The 25,111-nt window shown below is 45.8% G+C and overlaps 1 protein-coding gene across 2 annotated transcripts in view; it reads right to left on the bottom strand.

The window, feature by feature from the left end:
• Nucleotides 1-25,111, bottom strand: part of NSF (N-ethylmaleimide sensitive factor, vesicle fusing ATPase) — a 73,092-nt gene that overhangs the window by 30,999 nt on the left and 16,982 nt on the right. For both annotated transcript variants that reach the window (XM_058820436.1, XM_058820435.1), the window contains exons 3-8: nt 21,622-21,721; nt 18,854-18,893; nt 16,003-16,169; nt 14,117-14,224; nt 13,508-13,583; nt 8,997-9,152 (exon numbers count right to left, since the gene is read on the bottom strand). In XM_058820436.1, the coding sequence (XP_058676419.1) occupies nt 8,997-9,152; nt 13,508-13,583; nt 14,117-14,224; nt 16,003-16,169; nt 18,854-18,893; nt 21,622-21,721 (647 nt within the window). The remainder of the gene's footprint in view (nt 1-8,996; nt 9,153-13,507; nt 13,584-14,116; nt 14,225-16,002; nt 16,170-18,853; nt 18,894-21,621; nt 21,722-25,111) is intronic.

Below are 25,111 nucleotides of genomic sequence, written 5' to 3'. Positions count from 1 at the left end.
GGTTACAGAGGCCACCAAATGGTTACAGAGGCCACCAAAGGGCTGTGGCAGGTCAGGGCTGTGCTCCCAGCCCAGCCAGGCAGATCCATGGTGCTGCAGGGAGTGCCACAACACAAACACCAACACTCTGGGCCTGCTTGGTTCTTCTGGTTTTCCTCTCAGACCTGAGAGAAGTGTCTGAGGCAGCTGGGGGGGCTCAGCCTGAACCCCGAGGACATCCCTGGCCACCTGCTGCCAGACTGGGTTGCCACTGAATGGGCAACACTGAGAGCAGGGTCTCAGTCGGGTGACAGAACATTCCAGACCCCCAAAGCAATTCGCTCCTCTTCAAATCAAACTGCCACAAGCAGCTCCAGCAGACATTTCCCTTCGCAGCCACGTTCACCTGGCTAAAATCAAAGTTTTAAGGACAAGCAGGACTTTATTAAAATTAGACAGGTGATGACAAATCCCAAATGTTACCTCTCAAATCACAGTGGGATCCTCTGCACCACACAGGAATTTTGATTAAGTTTATCTGCCCCTCTGCTGATTTCACCAATGTGGCCCAAATGTCAATATTATTATGAGAAAATCTTTCTAAACACAAATTACAGCTGTGCAGACATCTCCAGCCAGTTCACCATTTGATGAGCTCCAAAAAAAGGTCATTGCTGTAACCTGAGCCTTAAATTCTGCCCTTCTGACAGTTAAAGGCTGAATAGGAACTTTAACAGAAATTAAATATGGGAAAAACAAAATCTGAGGGAAAATTCATTAAAAATGCTGAGAATGGGAGAGTTACTGGTGCTACCAATGGAAGTCATTCTGTTTTGACCCAGAACATCACCTGCCCAAAGACAAGATAAAGTTTATTTGTTCAATTCTCCCTCTTCAATTTAGTGGAGAGATCAGAAGAACTGATTTAGTATAAGAGGGATTTTCTACTTGGGAGTGTAATTCCCCTTTTTAATTAAAATCAAAGCATTCTGGTGGGATTGGATCACTCAGATGCACCACCAGGAACCTGCATGGATGGGAAGGCCCCAGCACAGCAGGGAGATTTTTATCTCAGCACATTCATCTTGGGGCAGGTTACAGGAAGTTCAGGGTTCCTAGGCTTCACCTGACACACAAAATTTCCCTACAAGTAGAGCTGGGTGGAATTTCCCTCTCATGCTGTAAGCCCAGAGTGTCTGATTTGAATTCAAAGCTGGGGCAGGGAAAGGATGACATCTGAACCAGAAATTTTATTTTCTCAGTGGTCAGGGTTTGGATTTTTCAAATTCTTTGCCACTGGAAAGAGATGACAAAGTGAAGTTCTCCATGATCTCTAGAAAGGGATTCCTCACCACATCCCACTGGCTTCAGACCACACAAGCAAAATTTCCCTACAAGTAGAGCTGGGTGGAATTTCCCTCTCATGCTGTAAACCCAGAGTGTCTGCTTTGAACTCAAAGCTGGGCCACACCTGAACCAGAATTTTTATTTTCTCAATGGTCAGAGTTTGAATTTATCAAATCCTTTGCTAGAAAGAGAAGACAAAGCGAAGTTCTCCATGGATCTTTGGAAAGGGATTCCTCACCACAGCCCACTGGCTCTGAGGAGCTCAGTGCACACATCTGTCAGGCAATAATGAGATTTATGACAAGGGCATTTATCTATTTCTGAGGGAATGTGCTAGAAATGAAAATAAATCAGCATCTCAGAGAGCCACTTCCAACAGAATGCCTCTGGCTACAAAACCAGCATCAGGACCCTCAGGAAAAGGGATTTTGGTGAGAGTATCAACAAACAAAACCAAGCACAGCAGCAAAGAGTAAACGTCTGTCAAGAGAGCTACAGAAAGATCCCAAATCCCTGAGGCAGGTTCTGTGGGAAGCTGAGCACAGCCAGGATGTTCAGAGCCCCATCTCACCTGGATTACAGCAGCACAATCCCACCAGCATTCCCTGATTCCTGGGATAGAGCTGGGTCATTCCCACCTGCTCAGAAAGCCAACACTGGGATTTGGGAATGTGCTGAACATTTCTGCCTTGTGAACACACACAGACAGCCCAGGGCATGGGGACACCCAGCTGGGCACAAACTGGGGGTGCCAGATCATGGTGATGCCACCAACCAACACCCCTGCAGCCACCTGGAGCAGGAGCAAAGCCCTCCCAGACACCACTGATGGCTCATACAGAAATTCCCTGCTGCAGGTTTGGTGTAAAGCCCCTTCCCCTCCCTCCATCCCATTTCCACATTCCATGTTTAAAGGGAATAATTTCCTTTGGTGACTTTGCAGAATTTGCAAGTCCCATCTCTCATACTAGCACTGAAGTCCTTCAGGTTCACTCTGTGTCCAAAAGCTTTCCTGCCACCCACCCTGTTCCCTCCTCCAAAAGTTTTACAGTTTTTCTCATCCACATGAACAAATTACATCAGGAATTCTAATTAATTCATCTCCTTCACTTTCCTCCCCATCCCTGGGGGATACCAAAGCCAATCTCTGGATCCAGGTGCCTCAAGGTGAGCAGACAGGTTAAATCCCACAAGGAGGAGAAGGACAGGAATGCACTGGTCCATGCTCCAAAGTTTTCCAGTTGTACTCATCCAGCAACCCAGCACATGAACAAATTCTGTCAGAACTGTGATTAATTCAGCTCCTTCACTTTCCTCCCCATCCCTGGGGAATACCAAAGTCAATCTCTGATTTTTAGAAGGAGAGGCAAGTGACAGAGGTCAGGGACTTCCTCACTGCTCTCCCCAAAGGAATTCAGTGCCCAGACCCAGCCTGGATCCAGGTGCCTCAAGGTGAGCAGAGCACTTCAGGTGAAATCCCTTTAGGAAAGCACTGGTCCATCCTCAGCAAGGAAGAAGAGTAAACAACAGCAAATGCTGAGTTCAAGCTGTTAAATACTTATTTACAGCAGTGAGGAGTTGACATTTGCTGTGACAGCTGATATTAATAAAAGTGACAAATGGGTAGGAACAGGCAACAGAAGCAGAAAAAGAACAAGGGACACAAGAGCCCACAAGTGTTGGATATGAGCAGATCACTTGGACATGAACTTCAGCCAAGGGAGCTCAGAGTGGGTGAAATCACCTCAAAATCAGTGAGAACCTGAACAGGGTGGGTGAGAAAGCAGGGGGGAGATGGTGAATGTCATCCCTGGTGTTGCAAAGGGAAAAGGGAGAGAACTCTGGGCTTGGACTAAATTGAGAGGTCCCTTCAACCTCAGCTGTTTTATGACTGTGTTGTACAGAGCTAGCACTAACCTGATGGCTGGAAGAAAATGTCTTTTTAAGTGGGTAGAAGAAAACAAGACTACAAGAAGTAGCCAGAACAACTTTGAGACAACTTCCCTCTAGGAAAACATGGGGTTCCCCACACAGAGGGTTTGAGGAAACAAAGAAAGCAAGAAAAGGACATTTAGACTTCTCTAAAGATATAAATATGTGTTAGACACCCTCCTAGACATGCAGGCTGAATGAAGTTAGAGGTGGATGAAAAGCAGATTAAAATTAAACCCCACAAACTTTATAACACAGCGAGAAATGATCCCTCCTGAATTTAGTGGCATGTGGTGCCTGGGAGATGGAACAGAACAGAATGCTCCAATTAAATCTGCACACTGCAAAGCCAAGAGCTACAAACACACACACAGGCAGGATTCAATTCATCTGAAATCCATGTAACCTGATGCATGAGTGTCTAATTGGGGAGGAATAATGAATTGCATGATGCAAAACACAAAAAATCATCCCAGTGAGGATTCTGCCCAGCCAGGACCTGCTGATTCACAATGGATCCATGGTTTGGGTTGGGGATCACAGTCTTGAGCAGGAAAAGGAGCAGAAATAATGATGGGTGATGTAGAGGTCATAGAAATGGCCTCAGAATCCCAAAACTGCCCTGGAGAATGCTGGAGAGACAGGAGCAGGCTGGATGCAAAGGCTGAGGTATTTCCAGCACCCCAGCTGAGGTTAAACATCCCTGACACTGATTTTTCATTAAAATGACCCTATTTCAGAATAGCTGGGTGAGAATCTTTCCATCATTATTCTTCTCTTACAGTATCTCTGAGTACTTTGAGAACATTAATGCATTAATTTTTAAGGTAGCTTAACAGACAAGCCTCCACTTCAGACAGGATCTGGGGAAGAAAATAATCTGAGTGTCTGCTCATTTCAACGTTCCTCTTGTGTTCTTGATGCCTCACTTCTCCATCATGAGCTGGACTTCAAAATTACAGAGCTCTGAGACCAAGAGTGCAGGCCAAGATGGTTCCCAGGAAACAGAAACCACCTTCAAAAACTCTGATTTAATTTATTTATGATTTGGGTTCCATTTCAGTCTCTTAGAAGGAACACATAACACCAAACATTTCTCTACCTGTTATTAAACAACATATCCATGCACAATTTGCTCTTGGAGGCCTCCACAACAATTAATGTGGCACAGAAATCAGAGAAATTGCTTTTCTGCTGCAAGTCAAGGCTCTGTTTCAGAGCTTGGGGACACCAGAGTGTTCTTAAATAAGGAAAAGAGGGTCAGCACAGTGTTTTGTTTTCAAAAGGGTCAGCACAAGTGTTTTGTTTGCAAGTCTGAGAAGGGACTTTAGAGGTTTGTTGCAAGTTACAGCTCCAGGCACCAAATATCAAAAATGTTGTTCCAAGTGAATAAATATCTGTGGGAGTCAGGGGGAAAGGAAGAACAACAAGAAGAGAGAACAGTGGAATGAGCTGGGTTTAAAGGCTCAGCAGAAAAACAGCACCTACCATGGATGGGAAGAAAACACAACATTTGTCAAATAATCAGAGGAGCTTCAGCTGGAGCAAGAGGATGCAGCAGAGAGTAACCCAAGGCAGATTCCCTTCAGCACAGAGTGACACACCCTGAGCTGGCACAGACATCCTGGAAGGGCTTGGAAAGGAGGAGGATTCCCTGGAAACAGAGCTAGGAAGGGCTGTCCTCAGGGAGAACTGCCTGGTGTCTCCCTCCAGCAGTGCCCCAAGGTGTGAAGTTCCTTCCTCAGAAGTGAGTGAGGCACCAAAATGTTTCCAAACATCTTCCTCAAACCTCATCCAGGTAAGGATTTAATTCCATTTGGCAGCCACAGGGTTGGCACCAGTCAATCTTCCCTTTGAGGGTGGGCAGGCCCTGGCACAGGGTGCCCAGAGCAGCTGGGGCTGCCCCTGGGTCCCTGGCAGTGCCCAAATCCCAGGGCTTGCAGCAGCCTGGGGCAGTGGAAGGTGTCCCTGCCATGACACTGGATGGGGTTTGAGGTCCCTTCCAGCCCAAACCATTGTGGGATTCTGTCACATCACACACCCAGGGAGCTGATCTAGCTGAACACTGACCCTATAAAATCTTTATTAATAGCATTTTTTATTGCCAGCTGTATTAGCTCCCCACAGAGCCATGCAAGCCCAAAACCACCAGAACAGGGCTGGGACATCACAGATGGCAAAAAACCAAACTGCCCCTTCCAGGCCAGGGTTGGTGCCCAGCTGGGGCTGATCTAGCATTCCTGCTCTTGTACCAGCAGAGTTTCCCCCCTTGGATGATATGGTTAACTAACATTGATTTATGTGCTCCAAACCCAGAACATTCCATGGAAGTTAGATAAACCACACACAAATTGCAAGTAATGCTGGAAGGGTCTATAGAGCCTCTGTGTAGGTCTGGACAGAAATATTTATTGCATTTGGCATGGAAGCTGCAGTCTGGGAGCACTGGGCAAAGAACACAACTGGGTGAGCACTGCAGCACCAGGCAGCAAGCAAATTCCAGCTTTTCCTTTCCCAATAAATTATTCACAAAGGTGAACAGCTGTCACACTGACATTTCAGATCTGAAATATAGTTAAGAGCAAGTTATAACTAAGGCAAAGAAAATGAATGTTAGAAAGTTTTTGGGTTTTTTTCAAATTTCAGATAAGCTCTTTAGCCTTGGGGTTAATCAGAGCTCAGGAGCTCTGCTCCCAATCCAACTTCTTCCCTGAAAAAAGCCTCTTTGTGCAGCCTGGCTGTAAACATGCACAGCAAGAATATTTGTACTAAATGTAATTTAATGGGGCACACCTTTAATTCATTGCCCAGGGTAATCCAAATACCAGTGGTCCTTCACAGAATATTTGTCTTCTTTTATTAAACAACACCAATTATCTTTTACCTTTTTTCCTTCACACGTGGTCCCAGCCAAGGGCTCTGTGCTGCAGCCACAGAATCAGAGAATCCCAGAATGATTTGGGTTGGGAAGGGACCTTAAATCCCACCCAGTGCCACCCCTGCCATGGCAGGGACAATTTCCACTGTCCCAGGGTGCTCCCAATGTCCAACCTGGCCTTGGCACTGCCAGGGATCCAGGGGCAGGCACAGCTGCTCTGGGCACCCTCACAGGGAACAATTTATCCCAATATCTCACCCAAGTCTCTCCTCTGTTAGTTTAAAACCACTCCCATTCTTGTCCATGTCAAAAAAATCACTCTCCTCTGTTTTATAAGCCCCCTTTAGGCACTGGAAAGGGCTCCAAGATCTTCCTCTTCTCCAGGCTGAACATCCTCAGCTCTCCCAGCCTGGCTCCATGGAAAGACTTTATAAATACACACAACAGCTGCTTCAAAAGGTAAAAATATTTCAAATACAGGAGGCTGAACTGGCCACCAGTGCCTCTGGGTAAAAGCTGTTCTTTCCACAGCCAGCACCATTTCTCTTCTTTCCTCTCTCTGCAGAGCAGTTAAATATTTAACAAATCTAAGCATTTTATGTTCTCAAGCAGGAGCAGAGAAAGTTTTATCTTGCCCACAGCCACAAAACCCATGAGCCAAAGGCCTCAGCTCTCACATCAAGAGGAATTAAAAGGCAGGAGAGAGAGAGAATCAGCCCTGGGGTTTCTCTATAGCTCCTCCATACGTGCCCAAATCCCCAAGGCAAGACTGAAGGCACATCCCAGGGAAGTTTATTTTGCATCAATTCCACAGGCACTGGAAGCTCCACACACCCCCACACAAACAGGATGGAGCTCCTGATGGAAATCTGGTTTGTAATCAAAATCTTGATTGCTTCATTTGTGGAGAGAGGGAAGGTGGATCAGAAACATAAACATACACAGAAATTACACAGCTATGGATTCCAAGTTCAAATAGGAGCCCACACAGATTATATTCCCAGAACAAGGAGCAGCCAGAACATCCCCAGCCACGTTCTGGGACAGAACCAGACACCTGCAGCTGCACACTGCTTACTAAAAATTCAACCCTGCACCATTTATCTGCCTGCCAGCAGATGTTTACCAAGTACTGGGACTGCCTTTCCTTCCCTTGACCCAAAAAGAGAAGTTATATTTAGAATCTGTGCTTTTATTTCACAGACTCCAGGAGGTGCCATGGCCTGCCAGCACTTCAAACCAGAGCAGCAGAGCTCACAGCCCATGCTGGGATTACTGGGCTCAGGCTGGGGAGGACAGGGCTCATGGTGCAGCTGCCAGGAGGAATAGGAGGTAAAAGAGATTATGGCAGGAGCATTAAAACAAAATTTCCTCTGAGCTGTAGGGACAGATCATGGTCAGGCAGTCAGGAACAGGAGCACTGCTATGGATAAATGAAGATTTAAGGAGGGAGGGTTTCCCAGAACCATGGGATGGTTTGGGTTGGAAGAGACCTAAAAATCCATCTCATTCCAACCCCCTGCCATGGGAAGGGTCACCTTCTACCAGACCAGGCTGCTCAGAACCCCAGTTTCAGTTCCAGCAGAACAGGATCCAGTTAAACCATGTGTCTCATTCCTTCAGACATTCCATGTGCAGGGTTGAGCTTCAAACTTCAAACCAGAGCAGCAGAGCTCACAGCCCATACTGGGATTACTGGGCTCGTGGTGCAGCTGCCAGGAGGAATGGGAGGTAAAATAGATTATGGCAGGAGCATTAAAACAAATTTCCTCTGAGTTGCATGGACAGACATGGCCAGGCAGTCAGGAACACTGCTATGGATAAATGAAGCATAGGAGGGAGAGTTTCCCAGAACCATGGGATGGTTTGGGTTGGAAGAGACCTAAAAATCCATCTCATTCCAACCCCCTGCCATGGGAAGGGACACCTTCCACCAGACCAGGCTGCTCAGAGCCCCAGTTTCAGTTCCAGCAGAACAGAATGCAGTTAAACCATGTGTCTCATTCCTTCAGACATTCCATGTGCAGGGCTGAGTGTTGGTGTTGGGTTTGTCTCTCTTCCCCAGCCAAGCAACAAGAGTGCAAAATACATTTGGGAGCAGCAGGGGAAGAAGAGGCTCTGTTGGATCCCTCAGAAACTGCTGTGCTACAGCAGCACAAGGGTGTGTCCAGCCCTCACACACCAGGGACTGCCCCCCAACCACACTTTTCCAGGTTATACCTGGAAGGGTTATCCTCAGTGTAATCTTTTCCAGGTTATGCTCAGTGTAACCTTTTCCAGGTTATCCTCAACATAACCTTTTCCAGGTTATCCTTAGTATAATCTTTTCCAGGTTACCCTCAATGTAATCTTTCCCAGGTTATCCTCAATATAACCTTTTCCAGGTTATACTCAGTGTAATCTTTTCCAGGTTATCCTCAGTGTAACCTTTTCCAAGTTATCCTCAGTGTAACCTTTTCCAAGTTATCCTCAGTGTAACCTTTTCCAGGTTATACTCAATATTACCTTTTCCAGGTTATACTCAATATTACCTTTTCCAGGTTATACTCAATATTACTTTTCCAGGTTATACTCAATGTAACCTTTCTCAGGTTATCCTCAGTGTAATCTTTTCCAGGTTACCCTCAGTGTAATGTTTTCCAGGTTATACTCAATATACCTTTTCCAGGTTATCCTCCATATACCCTTTTCCAGGTTATCATCAATATACCTTTTCCAGGTTATCCTCAGCATAACCTTTTCCAGGTTATCCTCAGCATAACCTTTTCCAGTTTATACTCAATATAACCTTTTCCAGGTTATCCTCAGTATAACCTTTTCCAGGTTATCCTCAATATAATCTTTTCCAGGTTATACTCACCCATTTGTTCCACAATCTCAGGTGGGAAAACTCTTGAAGCAAAAGCTCTTCGGAAAATATCAGAGAATTCTTTATCCAGGCCTCCAATGCCCATTTTCTCAAAATTCCAGTCAGGGTTGATGATTGACTGCCTGTTCTCCTTGGTCTTTGATTTACCTGCAAAAGCCAAGAAATGGTTTCAAACACACAGATTCAACCTGGACCCATAGAACCTCAGCACCCAGCTCATGTGGCTGCTGCCAGAAGCAGTGTCCACCCTGTTCCAGGACACCTGGGATGATGCAGGATTGTCCTGCATCCTCCTCAGTCCTGCCTTTCCCAGTGCCCAGCTCCACACTGGAACCCTTGCTCCTCTTCTCTCTTCCTCTCACACCCTCTGACAGGAAAATGGACCTGCAGGTGCTGCAGTTTGGCTGCACCTTCAGTACAGGGACAGAATGATGGATGCTCTGCTTTGTTCATATCCCTCCAGAACAAGATGTGATCATTCTTAGCAGCCCCATTTAACAGCTCCTAACAACAGGAACACACTGCAAGATGGGTGCAGCATTCATTGCCTTGATCCTGCTGTGGCATTCACATTTTCTGAAAAATCCCTTTGCCCAGGATTTTTCTCCTGGGAAGCTGAGAAGCCTCAGAGAAAAGGAAAACACTAATTATCTGATTTGCTTCTCCTCTGTTTTGCTGCTTTGGAATGTGTTTGGAGATTGTTTACCCACAGATGATTGTTTCATTGGATTCTGGTGTGAATTATTTTGACTCTTTGGCCAATTGGGGCCAAGCTGTGTCCAGACTCTGGAAAGAGTCACAAGTTTTCATTATTATTTTTTTAGCATTCTGTAAATATCCTTTCTGTATTCTTAAGTATAGTATAGTTTAGTATTCTTTGATATAATATAGTATCATAAAGTAATGATTCTTTCATTGTTAATGATTGAATCATTGTTTTGATTCAATGGCCAATTAGGGCCAAGCTGTGTCCAGACTCTGGAAAGAGCAATGAGTTTTCACTATTATTTTTTTAGCATTCTGTAAGTATCTTGTCTGTATTCTTTAGTATAGTTTAGTACAGTATTCTTTTATATAATGCAGTATTATAAAGTAATAAATTTGCCTTCTGAGAACATGGAGTCAGATTCATCATTCCTCCCTGCAAATACAATAATCCTGCCTGGGATCTGAGCCCTCTACAGCCACCAGTTCTACCCAGGTCAGGAGAGCTCTTCCTCCCACACACCATTGACAGTTCTCTGTACTGAATCTCCCATTTCCTACCTCAGTCCCTGAGCTCAGAGCCAGCCTGGGCACCTCATTGCTCCTCCAGCCCTTTCCAGCTTATTCAATAATTACAATGAGCAGCAAAGAGATTCCCATTGAACTCCACTGACATCAGCCATTTCCTCCTTCCCTTTCATCCCTCACTGACTCATGCAAGGACCTTCTCTCCCACAGATCTCTGGTTTGATTCTTTCCTAAGGAACTTTGACAAAGAACTTTGCTCGAGGAGCTTTGACAATCAGCCCATGTCAGCTCTGCTGCCAGAGCTCTCTGATTGCTGAAGGATCATGAGGTAGGACTGCCCTTAGACAAGACAGGCTGGCCCTTCCCTGTGTATCACCCTTTTCTTCTCATTTAATGCTTTATTACAGTTTCTCTTGATTTTTCTGTACAGATCTCAGGTTCTAAATCTGCACCTCTCCAAACCTTCTCCAGGAGGTTTATTCAAGCCTATAAACAAACCCATGTAGTCTCACCTTAGGTTTATTCAAGCACTGACACTTTTAGCAGTCAGATCAACCTTGCACATGGCTTTCAGCACCCTCAGCTACCAGGGAAACACACAGAGATCTGACAACCCAGAGAAAAAGCAAAGAACTTCCAATTATCCTTAATTACTGCAGAAATGGGATGTTTCCTCAGACTTGCACAGGGTTTCAGGGTTGGCTCTTAATGGTTTTTCCAATGGGGGCCACTCCCACCCTAGAACATCACAAAGATCACAAAGTCACAGGTGGCTTTGGGTTGGAAGGGATTTAAAACCCATCCAGTGCCACATGGGCAGGGACATTTTCCACTATGCCAGGTGGCTCCAAGCCCCATCCAGCCTGGCCTTGGACATTCCCAGGGATTCAGGGACACCCACAGCTGCTCTGGGCACCCTGTGCCAGGGGCTCCCCACCCTCCCAGGTCACAATTCCTAATTCCCAATATCCAATCCTAGCAAACAACCAGTGAGCATTTTGCTGCTCTGTTCCACAAGCTCTTCTAAGAGTTATTTCCACTTCAGCCAGATAATGAATGAGCAGCAAGAGTGCAGGAAGTCCAGCAAACAGCAGCTCTGTGTGAGCTCAGCTCAGACTCTTTAATCCTGGTCTAAACACATCTGGAATCAATATTTCAATTCCAAGGGCAGCAAAACAAACAAACCTCTGGGTCAGATGCCAGGGACAGCACTTGGGACACAGAGCACCTCCAGGGAGCACCAATCCACAATTCCCCTGTGTTTATTATCCCACTCCAGCTCTTAGGTCAGACCCCTCAGCCAGGGCTGCTCCTGCTCCCACAGAGCTTGGCCTACACTCCCCCCTTCTGGCTGCGCCTCAGCACAGGAAAATTCTTGCAGATTGGATTAAAAGCTCTTCCAGTGGTTTCATAACACAATTTTATGCTAAACAGAACAAACAGAATTGGCTTTTTTAAAAAATTACTACAATTCTTCTCTATTGAAATCATGCAGGCCCTTTACAGAGCTCAGTGACACTCACTTCACTTTCATCTCCTCTCTCACAATTTAATTATTCAGAACTTTACAATTCCCCAGAGACCAACAAAGCACATTAAGCAGCACTGCCTCGGATCAATGAGGAGATTAAATGAAGTAGCAATTTGACAGAAGTAAATTGAGGCACAAGAAGCTCTTTTGTCTTGTCTGAGGACAATGAAACAGAATCCTGGGGAAGGGACCCTATTCCCAGAGCAGCAGCAATCCCACACGTGCCAAGAGGGAGATGCCAGGGCATTTTATGGCTCTGAATATTAACCAGGTACAATTCCCTGTGAATATAATATATTCAGGGTTATGAACAGGGTTATTTCACACTGTCCTGGCAGCAGAGTGAAACCTGATGGGGTGTGATCCCACAGTCACAGGTGGGAACTCACTGCCCTGCCCCTGCAAGTTCCATTTGGTGCTATTAACAGCTCTATCCTCATTAGGATGCTTAATTACAGCAATCAGCCCACAGAGCTGTGTTAGTGGTACATTCACATTTCTGAAAAATCCCTTTGCCCAGGATTTTTCTCCTGGGAAGCTGAGAAGCTTCAGAGAAAAATGACACCAATAATTTTTGTTTCTCCTGGGTTGTGGAATGTGTTTGGAGATTGTTTACCCACAGGTGATTTTTAAATTGCATTCTGCTGTGAGTTGTGTTCACTCTTTGGCCAATCAGGGCCAAGCTGTGTCAGGACTCTGGAGAGAGTCACAGATTTTCATTATTATCTTTTTAGACTTCTGTCTATATCCTTTCTGTATTCTTTAGTATAGTATAGTTTAGTATTCTTTGACATAATATAGAATCATAAAGTAATGATTGTTTCATTGTTAATGACTGAATCATTGTTTTGATTCAATGGCCAATTAGTGCCAAGCTGTGTTGGGACACTGGAAAGAGTCACAAGTTTTCATTATTATCTTTTTAGCCTTCTGTAAGTATCCTTTCTGTATTCTTTAGTATTATATTATATTATATTATATTATATTATATTATATTATATTATATTATATTATATTATATTATATTATTCTTTAATAAATTAGCCTTTAGTATAGTATAGTTTAGTGGAATGGAATGGAATGAAATGGAATGGAATAGAATGAAATGGAATGGAATGGAATGGAATGGAACGGAACGGAATGGAATGGAATAGAATAGAATAGAATAGAATAGAATAGAATAGAATAGAATAGAATAGAATAGAATAGAATAGAATAGAATAGAATAGAATAGAATAGAAGCGAAGCCTTCTGAGAACATGAAGTCAGATTGATCATTCCTCCCTGCCTTGATTAAATGCAATAATTTAGGGTTTCAGCACAGGCTGAGTGCTCAGACCAAAACTCTGCTGAGGTGCAAGTTGTGGTTACACAACAGCCTCACACCCTCCCACTGCCTGCACTGACTGTGGCACAAAAAGCAGCTGCAGGACACAAAATGCCAGCCCCAAATGTGGCCCCAAAATACTAAAATAAAATAAAATAAAATAAAATAAAATAAAATAAAATAAAATAAAATAAAATAAAATAAAATAAAATAAAATAAAATAAAATAAAATAAAATAAAATAAAATAAAATATTTCAAACAGTTGCTGTCTCTGGATCTACTGGTCCATCTGGCCTTGATAATCTCAGCCTAGGAGTGAGGACAAACAACAACCTGGAGGCAATGAAGTCTCCTGGGCCTGAACAGCAGCAGATCTCAAGCATTATTTCTCTGTGGGTGTAGGAACTCACCAATCAGATTGAGAGAGGAGTTCTCAGCTTTCTCAAATGCAACTTGGCTGTTTCCAAGAACCAAACCAACCTCGATCTGCAAAGGGAAGGGAAAGAAATAATTACATTAATTACCATTGAACTCAGCTTCAGACTGCTCCAGGTATCTCCAATAACATCTCAGAAGGCAGGAAAAAGCAGCAAAATCTCCATTTCCTCGAAGAATGAAAAATACCAACCCCACTTGAATGGAGAAGCTCACCAGGTAAAACAACCTGACTTTTAAAAGTTCCTGGTTTAGTTCAAACTCAGCTATTTTATTTCAGCAAGTAAAGGAGGAAATAAAATCCTGTCCTTTCTACAGAAGGAAAAATCAAAACTGGACATATCTGGAAGACAAAAAAAACTCAAGAGAGGCTGTTTCCATGACCAAAATTCCTGTATCCTCCCCAGCCTGCAGTTTAGTGGAGGCTGCACTGAACTGCAGACAAATCTCTTTGTCCTCTCTGATGAGGCAGATTTGTGACTTCTCCAAAGGCAGGTCACCCAAACTGCCCTTGGTGGCATTATCTGATAGGATTTTCAGCTCTGCAGTCCCCAAGGAAAGCACAGGAGTTCCTGGGAGCTCACCTTCTGCTTCTTGCTTGTTCCAGACTCCCCTTTGAGAATGCTGGGGTCCATGGCTTCCATGTCCTTCACCAAGAGCCCAAAGAGCTTGTCATTAAAGCTGAACACCAGCTGTGGAAAGGGAAAACAAATCTCATGAAAAAAAGCTAAAAAGGATTCTGACAAGATTAGTAAGATTTGAAAGGAGAGGGGCCTGAAGACTGAGTTAACCACCCTGGAGTTTTTTCCCTGTAAAGTTCTGGATTCACAGGAAAACCCTGTAAAGCTCTCGGTCTGAAGTGCTGACCATGTTCTTTCCCTGTCCCAATATCAGAGTAACAGACCTAAAGTTGCAGAACACAAAGTCAGCTGGAGAAACTCAAAGAAAAATCCTCCTTCCAAGACAATCATCTATTCCCCCCTCCCCTTCTCCCCAGCTCAGTGTTCTGGATCATCTGATGACATTTCCCTCTCACTTCAATAATTGGTGCTAGTCATGGAGAACAATTTAGCTCAAAACTTTCAGATATTTTCCATTTCAGCTTGACAGGGACACTCCAGGAGCAGTGCTAATGAGAGACAGAATGAATGTGATGACAAGTGGGGTCCATCCCACAGAAAACCAGGCTGCCTCTGCAGCCTTGCCTCCCTTTCCTTGAGTTTGTATTTTCAACTGGTTTAAGATTCAGACCCTGCAAGGTGTAAATTATTTGAGAGACCAACCCTGACCTGTTTTGAGAGCAAGGCAAAGCAGAGGTTATCACAGAGAGCCGTGCAGGGGCTGAAGCCCATGTTCTGCAGACCCCTTCTGGCTCAATTACAGGGACATCAACTTTCCAAGCTCCCCAAGAAAAATACTTCATCCCTGTTTCTCTGCTCAAGTCCCCAGAGCAGCAATAAATCATGGAATCCCAGAACAGTTCAGGCTGAAAAGGATCCTAAAGCCCATCCAGTGCCACCCCTGCCACAGCAGGGACACCTTCCACCACACCAGGCTGCTCCAAGCCCTGTCCAGCCTGGCCTGGGACAATTCCAGAATAATAAAATGCACTGCACTTGGGAGGTGCCACTGAGAATGAATTAAACCTGGTGGTTGTCTTGATCTTATACAGAAGGAGGCAAAAGTGACTTCCTAAAATATTCCAAGAGTTGCCACACTCACATCCAACACAGAGAGACCCAAACTCTCCCAAACCCTGGGATTTTCCTCACAGATTTAGGATAGATTCTAAACCCCTCTGGCCATGCTCTCAGTGAAAGTCACAAAGGTTTTACTGCTCATAAAGAAATTCCTTCTGATGCCTTGTGCAGGCTGAGCTAGAACAGAGACTGGACAGAGCTAAAGAATAAAGCAGGGATTTATTAAAAGGCCTCAATAAATCCACCTTGGGCAGCACAAGAGCCCAGCCAGGGCTGCACCAAAGGTGAACCCAAAATGGTCACAAAATGAACCCAGGATGACCCAAAATGGTCACAAAATGAACCCCAGATGAACCCAAAATGGTCACAAAATGCCCCACTGGTCACAGGGTCTCTCACTTTTATAAGCTCTGCTCCATTTGCATATTGGGGTTAATTGTCCAATTCCAGCTCCAGCCCATGCAGCCCCATCCTTGTTTTTCTCTCTCCAGCCCACAGTGTTTGTGCTCTTGGGCCTAAGATTTGGATCATTTGTCCTTGGTCCCCACCTGGAGCAGGAATTGTTTTGTCTCCCTGCTCTGTGATCAGAGATCACCATCCCATAATGTGAACCCAGACCTACACACTAAAGCAGCACAGAACCTGAAAAATAGAAAAGCTCAAACCTGAGGCATCACTTCACACGAAGAACAATTCCTGCCCCTCAGCCAGCCTTTGCAGAGCTCTTGGCACCCTCAGAGGGTCCCTCAAAGCCCCAGAGCACAGCTCACCTGCTGGCCCACAGAGAAGGCCTGGCTGTTGAACTGCTGGATGAACTCTGCAGCCATCTTGTCTGTGTCATAGGGGTTGGAGTCAATGTTCTTCTTCTGCAGAAAGTCAATCTCGATGGTCATGGTGCCAATGCACTGCTTGGTCTTGTCAAAAGTGTATAAGGAAACTGAAAAAAAACCCCAAAAAACAGCATAATTAAGGTCTCCCCAGTGTATTAAACAAATTTGGCAATACACACTCTTCCCTTGAGAATTTCACTTGGTAAAACTGAATATATTCTTTCTTTATTTCTCTTAACCCATGTTCAACTAAAAAGTCAAAAATACAGTAAAATTGCCACTGAAAAGTCCCATTTTTCACTGAAAATGCCTACATTGCTCTAAAAACTCTTAATAAATCTTTAAAACAGCTCAAACACTACACAGACTTTGGGGAACGAGGACAATGAAAGCAAATCCAGATGTGCTATGGTCCCACACTGCTGTATCTCCACACAAGGGTTTGGACACATCTCCAGGAAGCCCAAAAGCAACTTTAAGGGTTGCCTTGCCCAAAAGCTGTGACAAGAGGTCATCACTGGGTTTCTGTGACAAGATTGCTGAGCTGTTCTCCAGATGAGGCAGCAGAAAGTGAATTACTGCACATTTAAATGCAGAAATGCAGTGTGTCAGCCAAAAACAAAGCACATCATCAACTGCCCTTCATCCCTGACATTGAGGAGGCTCCTGAGGTGCCCTTGGGCTGACATTTCCAGGTTTCCTTCAGTGCTGCAGAATCCCCTGGACAGAAAGCCAAGGGGCAAGGAAGGTACTGCAATGTCACTGCCACCCTGATCCCACAGGGAAACAAGAGCCCACTCAGGGGGAAAGAGGATGAAGAGGATGAAGAGGATGGAAAGGAAAGAGCAGCACAACCCACAGCTCCAGGGACTGCCCAGCATGGTCAGCACCTCACAAACAGGCAGGCCCAGCAATGCAGAAAGATTCTCCAGAAGACTGAGGGACATGAAAGGTTTGCTTTGAATCTGGAGAGCAAAGAGCAGCAAGGATGAAGTAGGAGAAGGAGAATGTGGGAAAGGCTCTTCACTCCATCTGTGATTTCCTCTCCAGCCCCTGGCAGCAGAATGGCTCCAGAACAAACCTGCAGATGCTGAGGTTGATGGCAAAACAATCCCCCAGGATTGTTCACATGAAGGGAACAAGGAGAGCCTGTCCCTGCTGAGGTGTGACCAGAACACACAAAACACACCCCAAACACCCTCCCTGGGAGGAGCTGCCACAGCAAACAGGGATAAAGATGAAAACACTACTCCTGATCTGCTGCACTGAGTTCTTCCAAAAGCAGCAGGGTGATCCCTTTGGGCCTGCAAGCAAACCCCAGGAGCTCCTGTCACCTTACAGGTCACCCCTGAGCAGTTTCCTTTTCCGTGCTGAACCTCATGGCTTGGTCAAATAAAGGTTTCTGGAATATCAGTGCCTGGATTTGGTCACATCATGAGGTGTCAGGAGCTCTTACAGCATGGACTGAGTGCTGAGGGGATGCAGCAAACCCAGCAGAGACTGCACCAGCTCCAAGAGCCTGGAATGTTCCAGAGAGAAGCAGGGAGCGCAGCAGGAACCTCCCTGGGGAGGGAAGGCAGCAGGGACATCCATGGGGTAGAAAGGCACAGCCTGCCCTGGCTCCAGCTGAGCTTTGCTGAGAACACAGGAGCTGGTGCAGCTGGAGTGCACAGAAATCAGGACAGACACATCCATCAGGGCACTGTGCCTTCCCACCAGGAAAATCACTCACCTGTAGAACCTTTACTGCATCATCAGGGGCTCAGCAGCACTCATCACTGCTCCACAGAGCTGTGGGCTGCATTTACACTGACATTTAAAACACAGCTTCCACATTATCAGGGGAGCAGGACAAAGCAGGAGCCTGGGAAATCACTGGCTTTGTGAGCATTCTCCCTACCTGCAGAATGTTTTTACAAATCCCTTCCACCCAGCACGGAGTCAGATGACATTTAGTCACTGTGCACAGAAGCACTGCATTATTTTTGTTAACACAGGCTCCCACGTAGCTGGGAGGTTTTACAGCAAAGCCCAGGACAGGGACAGCCACAAACTGCTCACAGAATATCAGTGCTTCTTTCCCCAAAAGATCTGAGAACTGAAAAGCACTGTAGGTGAGTTGGCACATGATCAGCCAAACAAGGGTGAGAAACAAATTAATTTATGACAAATTAATTTTCCCCTGTTATAGGTTCTTCTTCAGTTAAAACAAGACCAGCAGGCCAAAAAAAAATCACAATTAACAGAATCATCAAGTTGGGAAAGGCCTCCAGGATCAACTATCAACCCAGCACCATGATCATCACTAAATAATGTCCTCAAGTGCCACATCCACCAGCTCTTCAAACATTTCCAGGGATGGTGACCCCACCATAGTCCTGGGCAGTCTGTTCCAAGCCTTTACAACCCATTCTGTGAAGAAATTTTCCTTAATATCCAACCTACACCTCCTCTGGCACAACCTGAGACTGTTTCCTTCCATCCTGCCCCTTTTCTCCTAGGAGAAGAGACCAAGCTCCTGGCAGGTCACTGTATGGAGCAGGAAGGACACTGATATCCCACACAGGGCCAGGCTGAGATACCTGCAGGTATCTGAACTCCCAAAGCAGTTTTTTCTGCCCAGGACTGGAAAACATTAAAAGCAGAAAAGCTGCAGAGAGGAGAGCAGCTCATTCACTAAGGAAGTCCTCACATCACCTGGAGAAGGACTGGAGCTCTGTGAGTTCCTAATTCAGCATGAAAACATGAATTCAGCTTTATGAACACATCCCAATTGCTCTGACTGACTCACCATCAATCTCCTGCCCGATGGAAAGGCCGGCCCATTTTCTCTGAAAAACAAGAGAAAAAGGTCAGAATATCTGTCCTGCAGAACAAAAACCTGTCCTGCAGAACACCTGGCCCTCAGAACAATCACCTGGCCCTCAGAACAAACACCTGGCCCTCAGAACAAACACCTGGCCCTCAGAACAATCACCTGGCCCTCAGAACAAACACCTGCCCTGCAGAACATCTGCCCTCTCAAAGGCAGCCTCCTCACCCAGAGGAGCAGGATCCCCAGAGAACCTTCAGCAGCAGATAAAAGGGGCAAAATGGAATATCCCAAAGACCCCCAAATTAACAGGAAATAAGGCAAGAACATTGAATAATGCTTTTTAGGCAGCCTCCTCACCCAGAGGAGCAGGATCCCCCTGAGAACCTTCAGCAGCAGAAAAAGAAGCAGAATGGAATATCCCAAATACCCCAAATTAACAGGAAACAAGTAAAAAACATTGAATAATCTCTCCAAATGATTCTTGTGACATCAGAAGGTTGTTCTGTCCAACCTCCTTCAGGTTTCTGGTGTTCCCACCATCCTGGAGGCAGAAGTTGGGGTGCTGGATGGGGTTTTTTGTCCTTCTGCTCATTTCCTACCAAAGCCCAAGTTCTGAGCATCCACAGGTACCAGAATGGCTGTTACACACCCCATGAGCATTTGAAAAGCTTGTTCTAATGTGCTCCAAGGTACAATATTACCTGAACCAAGGGAACCAATAAAAATGAAACTGCTCAAATCTTTAGGTCCCTTGGAAATTCCTTTAAAGAGGTTTGTGCTGCATGGAACTGCAGAAGTGGGAAATGGTTCACGAATTATATGTGACACAAAAAAAATCTATAACCTTTACAATTCCAACAGTTCTGGCTTGATGACTGCAAAGTTGTGGTTTGCCCAGTGGCTGCTGCTGTGTTACAGACTGGCTGCAGTGTGTTCTCAGCCCTCATCACAGGCTGTGCCATGCTGATACCCTCAGGTATCAAATAAAAGCACCAGGTACATGTAGGGGTCATTACAAACAGCTCTGGGGACTTCACATTTGAAAAGCTGTAAGACATTTTGTGTTTGAAATTTGAAAGGCTTTATGGTTATTTGTGTTTGCCTTTTTGTCTGGGAGAAGGAACATAATGACTTTGCTTACAAAGTGAACATTTCTCCCTTTACACTCTCTCCAATAATCACAGAATATCCTGAGTGGGAAGGGACCACAAAGGATCATCCAGTGCAGCTCCTGCCCTGCACAGACACCCCAAAAATCCCACCCTGGGCATCTCCTGCAGCTCTGGCAGCCTCAGGGCTGGGACCATTCCCTGGGCAGTGCCAGCACCTCTGGGGGAAGATTTGTCAGGTTCTTCTCTGTGGATTTTCCTCTTCTTCAACCCCCACCCATGCTCACCCGGCTGGTTTCTGCTAAAGGTTTGTCATCACTGCACAGCAATTTGTGTTTTAGGCTCTCAGGATAGAAAATCTGTCCCAGCTTTCAGTGTCAGGAGTCAAGAATCAAGATTACCACAGAATAAAGGTGGTCAAGAACTCCAAGTCAAAAATCAAGATTACCACAGAATAAAGGTGGTCAAGAACAGTGAGTGTACAACAAAGAGATGTTCTGGAGGCCTCAGAGCACAGACACCCCTGAACAGGAGCAGAAAACACACAGTGGGTGTCAGACTGACTGCAGCTATCCAGGGCTCTGGGAAATACTGGGAATTTTAAAATTAAAACCCAGTATCAGGAATGCCCAGTGCTCAGAGGGCTGAAACAGCTCTGCTGTGGAATCAGGCTGAGGGAATGGGGGTTGTTCAGCCTGGAGGAGGTTCTGGAGGATCTCACTGTGGCCTTTCAATACTTAAAGTGGGCTTGAATCTTTTTAAGGGCACAGAATTTTTAGTAGGGATTGTAGCAAAAAAAAAAAAGGGGAAGTGGCTTTAAACTGAAAGAGGGTGAATGAAGATGGTAAAACCTTGTCCAGAGAGGTTCTAGGGAACATGCAAGGTCATACATCCCCCAGCCACCCATTGGGACAGACCCAGTTCCAGCAGCACATCAAAAGGCAAAATGTCATCTGGGGGCTTGTGCCAAAACGTGCTGAGGAAAAAAATCTGCAGCACAGTGGCAGGGAGATATGAAAATACTGAATCAGAGACCACAGCTGCTGCAGGTTCATGGGATGACACTCAGTGAGAGCTGAGTGGCTTCATTTTTCAATTTAGAAGTTAATTATATTCATTATTTATTCTGACCATCATTTAACATCTGATGATGACTTAATTAAGAAAGAGGAGACAAAGGGGTTTGGGTTGTTTGGGTGTTTTTTAATGCATTTCATTGCAGTTTTCATCTAGAAATACTAACAATGACTGAATGTGGTCAATAAAACTTCCAGCAGGTCTTAAAAATGAAAAACACAGCAAAGAAAGCCTTTAAAGCCAAGGGTTTAAAGATTCACAAGGAATGGAAGATATTGCTTAGACTTTTCCTTTTCAAATGGTTTCTTTCTGGTGTTTTTTTAAAAGGTTAAATTACACATTTTCCAGTATCTTTATCCCACCATGCACTAAAAATATATCAAAGCAACATAAGCACAGTCACTTCACTTGCAGTGTGAGTATCCTTGAACTTTTGCTGGCAGAAATCAAATTTGCAGCACACATTTATTCCAATTAGGTAACTTATCATCAATCCTCATCCTAAAAAAGAGATTTTGCTTATGGTGTAGCAGAGTAGAAAGTCATAGAAAGCCATACCTGGGGCAAGCTGAAGGCAATGCTGCCAGGGACAACAGAGGGGTGAGTTCTCAGAGTGAAGATGTACTTGTGGTTGGGAGAGGTCTTCACCACAACATGCCTGGAAAAGAAATCAGTATTTTATTTTGAAAGTATTTTATTATTATTCACCACAACATGCCTGGAAAAGAGATCCGTATTTGATTTTGAAGGGTTCTGCATTGCTCACAGGGATGTTGGAGCTCAAAAGGAACACCCAGGTTATCTCTAGGGCTACAAAGGAAAAAGAAAAGCATTGGAGGCACAGCAGGGTGACAGAGCCCACCACCCTCACTGGTACAATGTGATCTCAAAGCCCAACTGCAAGACTTTGCTCCAAAAATCAATATTTACACCCTGTCACCATGATATTTTCTGGAAAAATCACCTTGCCCAGGATCTTGAGAACCCTCAGAGAAAAATGTAAATAAAAATTATCTGATTCCCTGCTTACAGCTTCCTCAGACTATGCCTGATAGCTCATACCATGTGATAGGCAGAGAGCTGGCTGGCATGAGAAAGCAAAACCAAAGGAGGCTGGGATTTGTGTGCTCTGGGAGCCCAAACTGGGAGCCATGGCAGCCCAAACTGGGAGCCACAACAGCCCAAACTGGGAGCCACAACAGCCCAAACTGGGAGCCATGGCAGCCCAAACTGGGAGCCATTGGAGCCCAAACTGGGAGCCACAACAGCCCAAACTGGGAGCCATGGCAGCCCAAACTGGGAGCCACAACAGCCCAAACTGGGAGCCATGGCAGCCCAAACTGGGAGCTGTGACAGCCCAAACTGGGAGCTGTGGCAGCCCAAACTGGGAGCTGTGACAGCCCAAACTGGGAGCTGTGGCAGCCCAAACTGGGAGTTATGGCAGCCCAAACAGGGAGCTGTGGCAGCCCAAACTGGGAGCCACAACAGCCCAAACTGGGAGCCGTGGCAGCCCAAACTGGGAGTTATGGCAGCCCAAACAGGGAGCTGTGGCAGCCCAAACTGGGAGTTATGGCAGCCCAAACTGGGAGCCATGGATGCCCAAACTGGGAGCCCAAACTGGGAGTCATGGCAACCCAAACTGGGAGTCATGGCAGCCCAAACTGGGAGCTGTGGCAGCCCAAACTGGGAACTATGGAAGCCCAAACTGGGAGCATTGGCAGCTTAAACTGGGAGCCATGGCAGCCCAAACTGGGAGCTATGGTAGCTCAAACTGGGAGCCATGACAGCCCAGACTGGGAGCCACGGCAGCCCAAACTGGGCGCCATGGATGCCCAAACTGGTAGCTCAAACTGGGAGCCATGGCAACCCAAACTGGAAGCCGTGGCAGCACAAACTGGGAGCCCAAACTGGGAGCCATTGGAGCCCAAACTGGGAGCTGTGGCAGCCCAAACTGGGAGCCACAACAGCCCAAACTGGGAGCATTGGCAGCCCAAACTGGGAGCCATGGATGCTCAAACTGGGAGCAATGGCAGCCCAAACTGGGAGCCATGGATGCTCAAACTGGGAGCAATGGCAGCCCAAACTGGGAGCCACAACAGCCCAAACTGGGAACTATGGAAGCACAAACTGGGAGCTATGGTAGCTCAAACTGGGAGCCGTGGCAGCCCAAACTGGGAACTATGGAAGCACAAACTGGGAGCATTGGCAGCACTAACTGGGAGCCGTGGCAACCCAAACTGGGAGCTATGGTAGCTCAAACTGGGAGCCACAACGGCCCAGACTGGGAGCCACGGCAGCCCAAACTGGGAGCCATGGATGCCCAAACTGGGAGCAACGGATGCCCAAACTGGGAGCTGTGGCAGCGCAAACTGGGAACTATGGAAGCACAAACTGGGAGGCATGACAGCCCAAACTGGGGGCCATGGCAGTATAAACTGGGAGCCATGGCAGCCCAAACTGGGAGCCATGGAGCAGCCCAAACTGGGAGCCATGGCAGCCCAAACTATAAAAAAATAAAATAAAATAAAATAAAATAAAATAAAATAAAATAAAATAAAATAAAATAAAATAAAATAAAACCCAAAAATCAATTCATTTTCCTGCACTGATGTTCACCATGAAGGAGCTCAGAGAGCTCCTGGATTCACAGAGGGGAAATCTCAAACTCATTAAGAGCTTCTGCTTATACACAAACAAAAGGAACAACAAATCACCAGGGCCAGACAGCTCCCAGAGCTCTCCCAGGAGGAACTGCTGCTCTGTTCTGTGTGTAAATCCTGTCAGATCCAAACCATGTGGTGCCAGCTCCAGGAAACCAGACCCAGGAAAGTGCTGGGAAGTTTGGTGGCCAGGCTGAGCAAACCAAGAGAAACTGCAGCAAACATGAATTAACCTGGGAGTGCATCAGATTTTCTGGTGCTGAAGCACAAGCAGGGCTCCTGTGAGGGAGGGGATGACTCAGGGATCTCATGCCATGCAGGGCATGTTTGGAAACCCACAGCAATCATTCAGCAAGGGCTCCTCAGAAACCTGAACTGGCCTAGGAGGGACGGGCTTCCCATGTGAAAGGGAACAAGAAGTTCTTAACTGGAACAAAAACCTGCCCTGACTGCTGTCCCCTCAGCCTGGCTGTGCTCAGAACTGGTTCTCTCTCCAAACTGCACCAATAATTGTTTTTCTCATCAAACTGCACCAAGAACTGTTTCTCTCCAAACTGCACCAAGAACTGGTTCCTCCATCCAAACTGCACCAAGAACTGGTTTCTCTCCAAACTGCACCCAGAACTGTTTCTCTCTCCAAACTGCACCAAGAACTGGTTTCTCCCCAAACTGCACCCAGAACTGTTTCTCTCTCCAAACTGCACTCAAGGTAGGAGCAGGACACAGAGCTGAAGATGCTGCCACTGCCCAGACCATTACACAGCACACACTGTGTGTGCATGGCCTGCTGTGAACTCACCCCTGACTCATCCCTGCCCAGCTCAGGGGTGCAAGGAGTGAAGCATGAGAAGATCATCAGCAGCACCCTGGGGTTAAAGCATCTCCTTGATCCAAGGGCAAACTCCAGCTCTACATCCCCAGCTGCAAACAGAGCAGAACCCTTGAGGAGGTACCACCAAAAACCCTCCTGAGCAGGCAATGTGGTGAGGGACCAGAGCCAGGGGATCTGCAGCAGGGCTGGCCCAGGGATCTAATGTGACAGTGTTCACAGGGGTTCTTGGATGAGGGAAGAGATGAGGATCTGACTCCATGTTTCAGAAGGCTTGATTTATTATTTTATCATCTATATTACATTAAAACTATACTAAAAGAATAGAAGAAAGGATTTCATCAGAAGGCTGGCTAAGAATAGAAAAAGAAAGAATGATAACAAAGGTTTGCGGATTGGACAGAGAGTCTGAGCCAGCTGACTGTGATTGGCCATTAATTACAAACATCCAACATGGGTTAATCAAAGATCTACTTGTTACATTCCATTCCACAGCAGCAGATAACCATTGTTTACATTTTGTTCCTGAGGCCTCTCAGCTTCTCAGGAGGAAAAATCC

Source organism: Ammospiza caudacuta, chromosome 27 (assembly GCF_027887145.1).
Source record: "Ammospiza caudacuta isolate bAmmCau1 chromosome 27, bAmmCau1.pri, whole genome shotgun sequence".
Lineage (NCBI taxonomy): Eukaryota > Metazoa > Chordata > Aves > Passeriformes > Passerellidae > Ammospiza > Ammospiza caudacuta.
The sequence above is the reverse complement of the archived record's forward strand: the minus strand, read 5'-3'. Positions and strand labels throughout refer to the sequence as shown.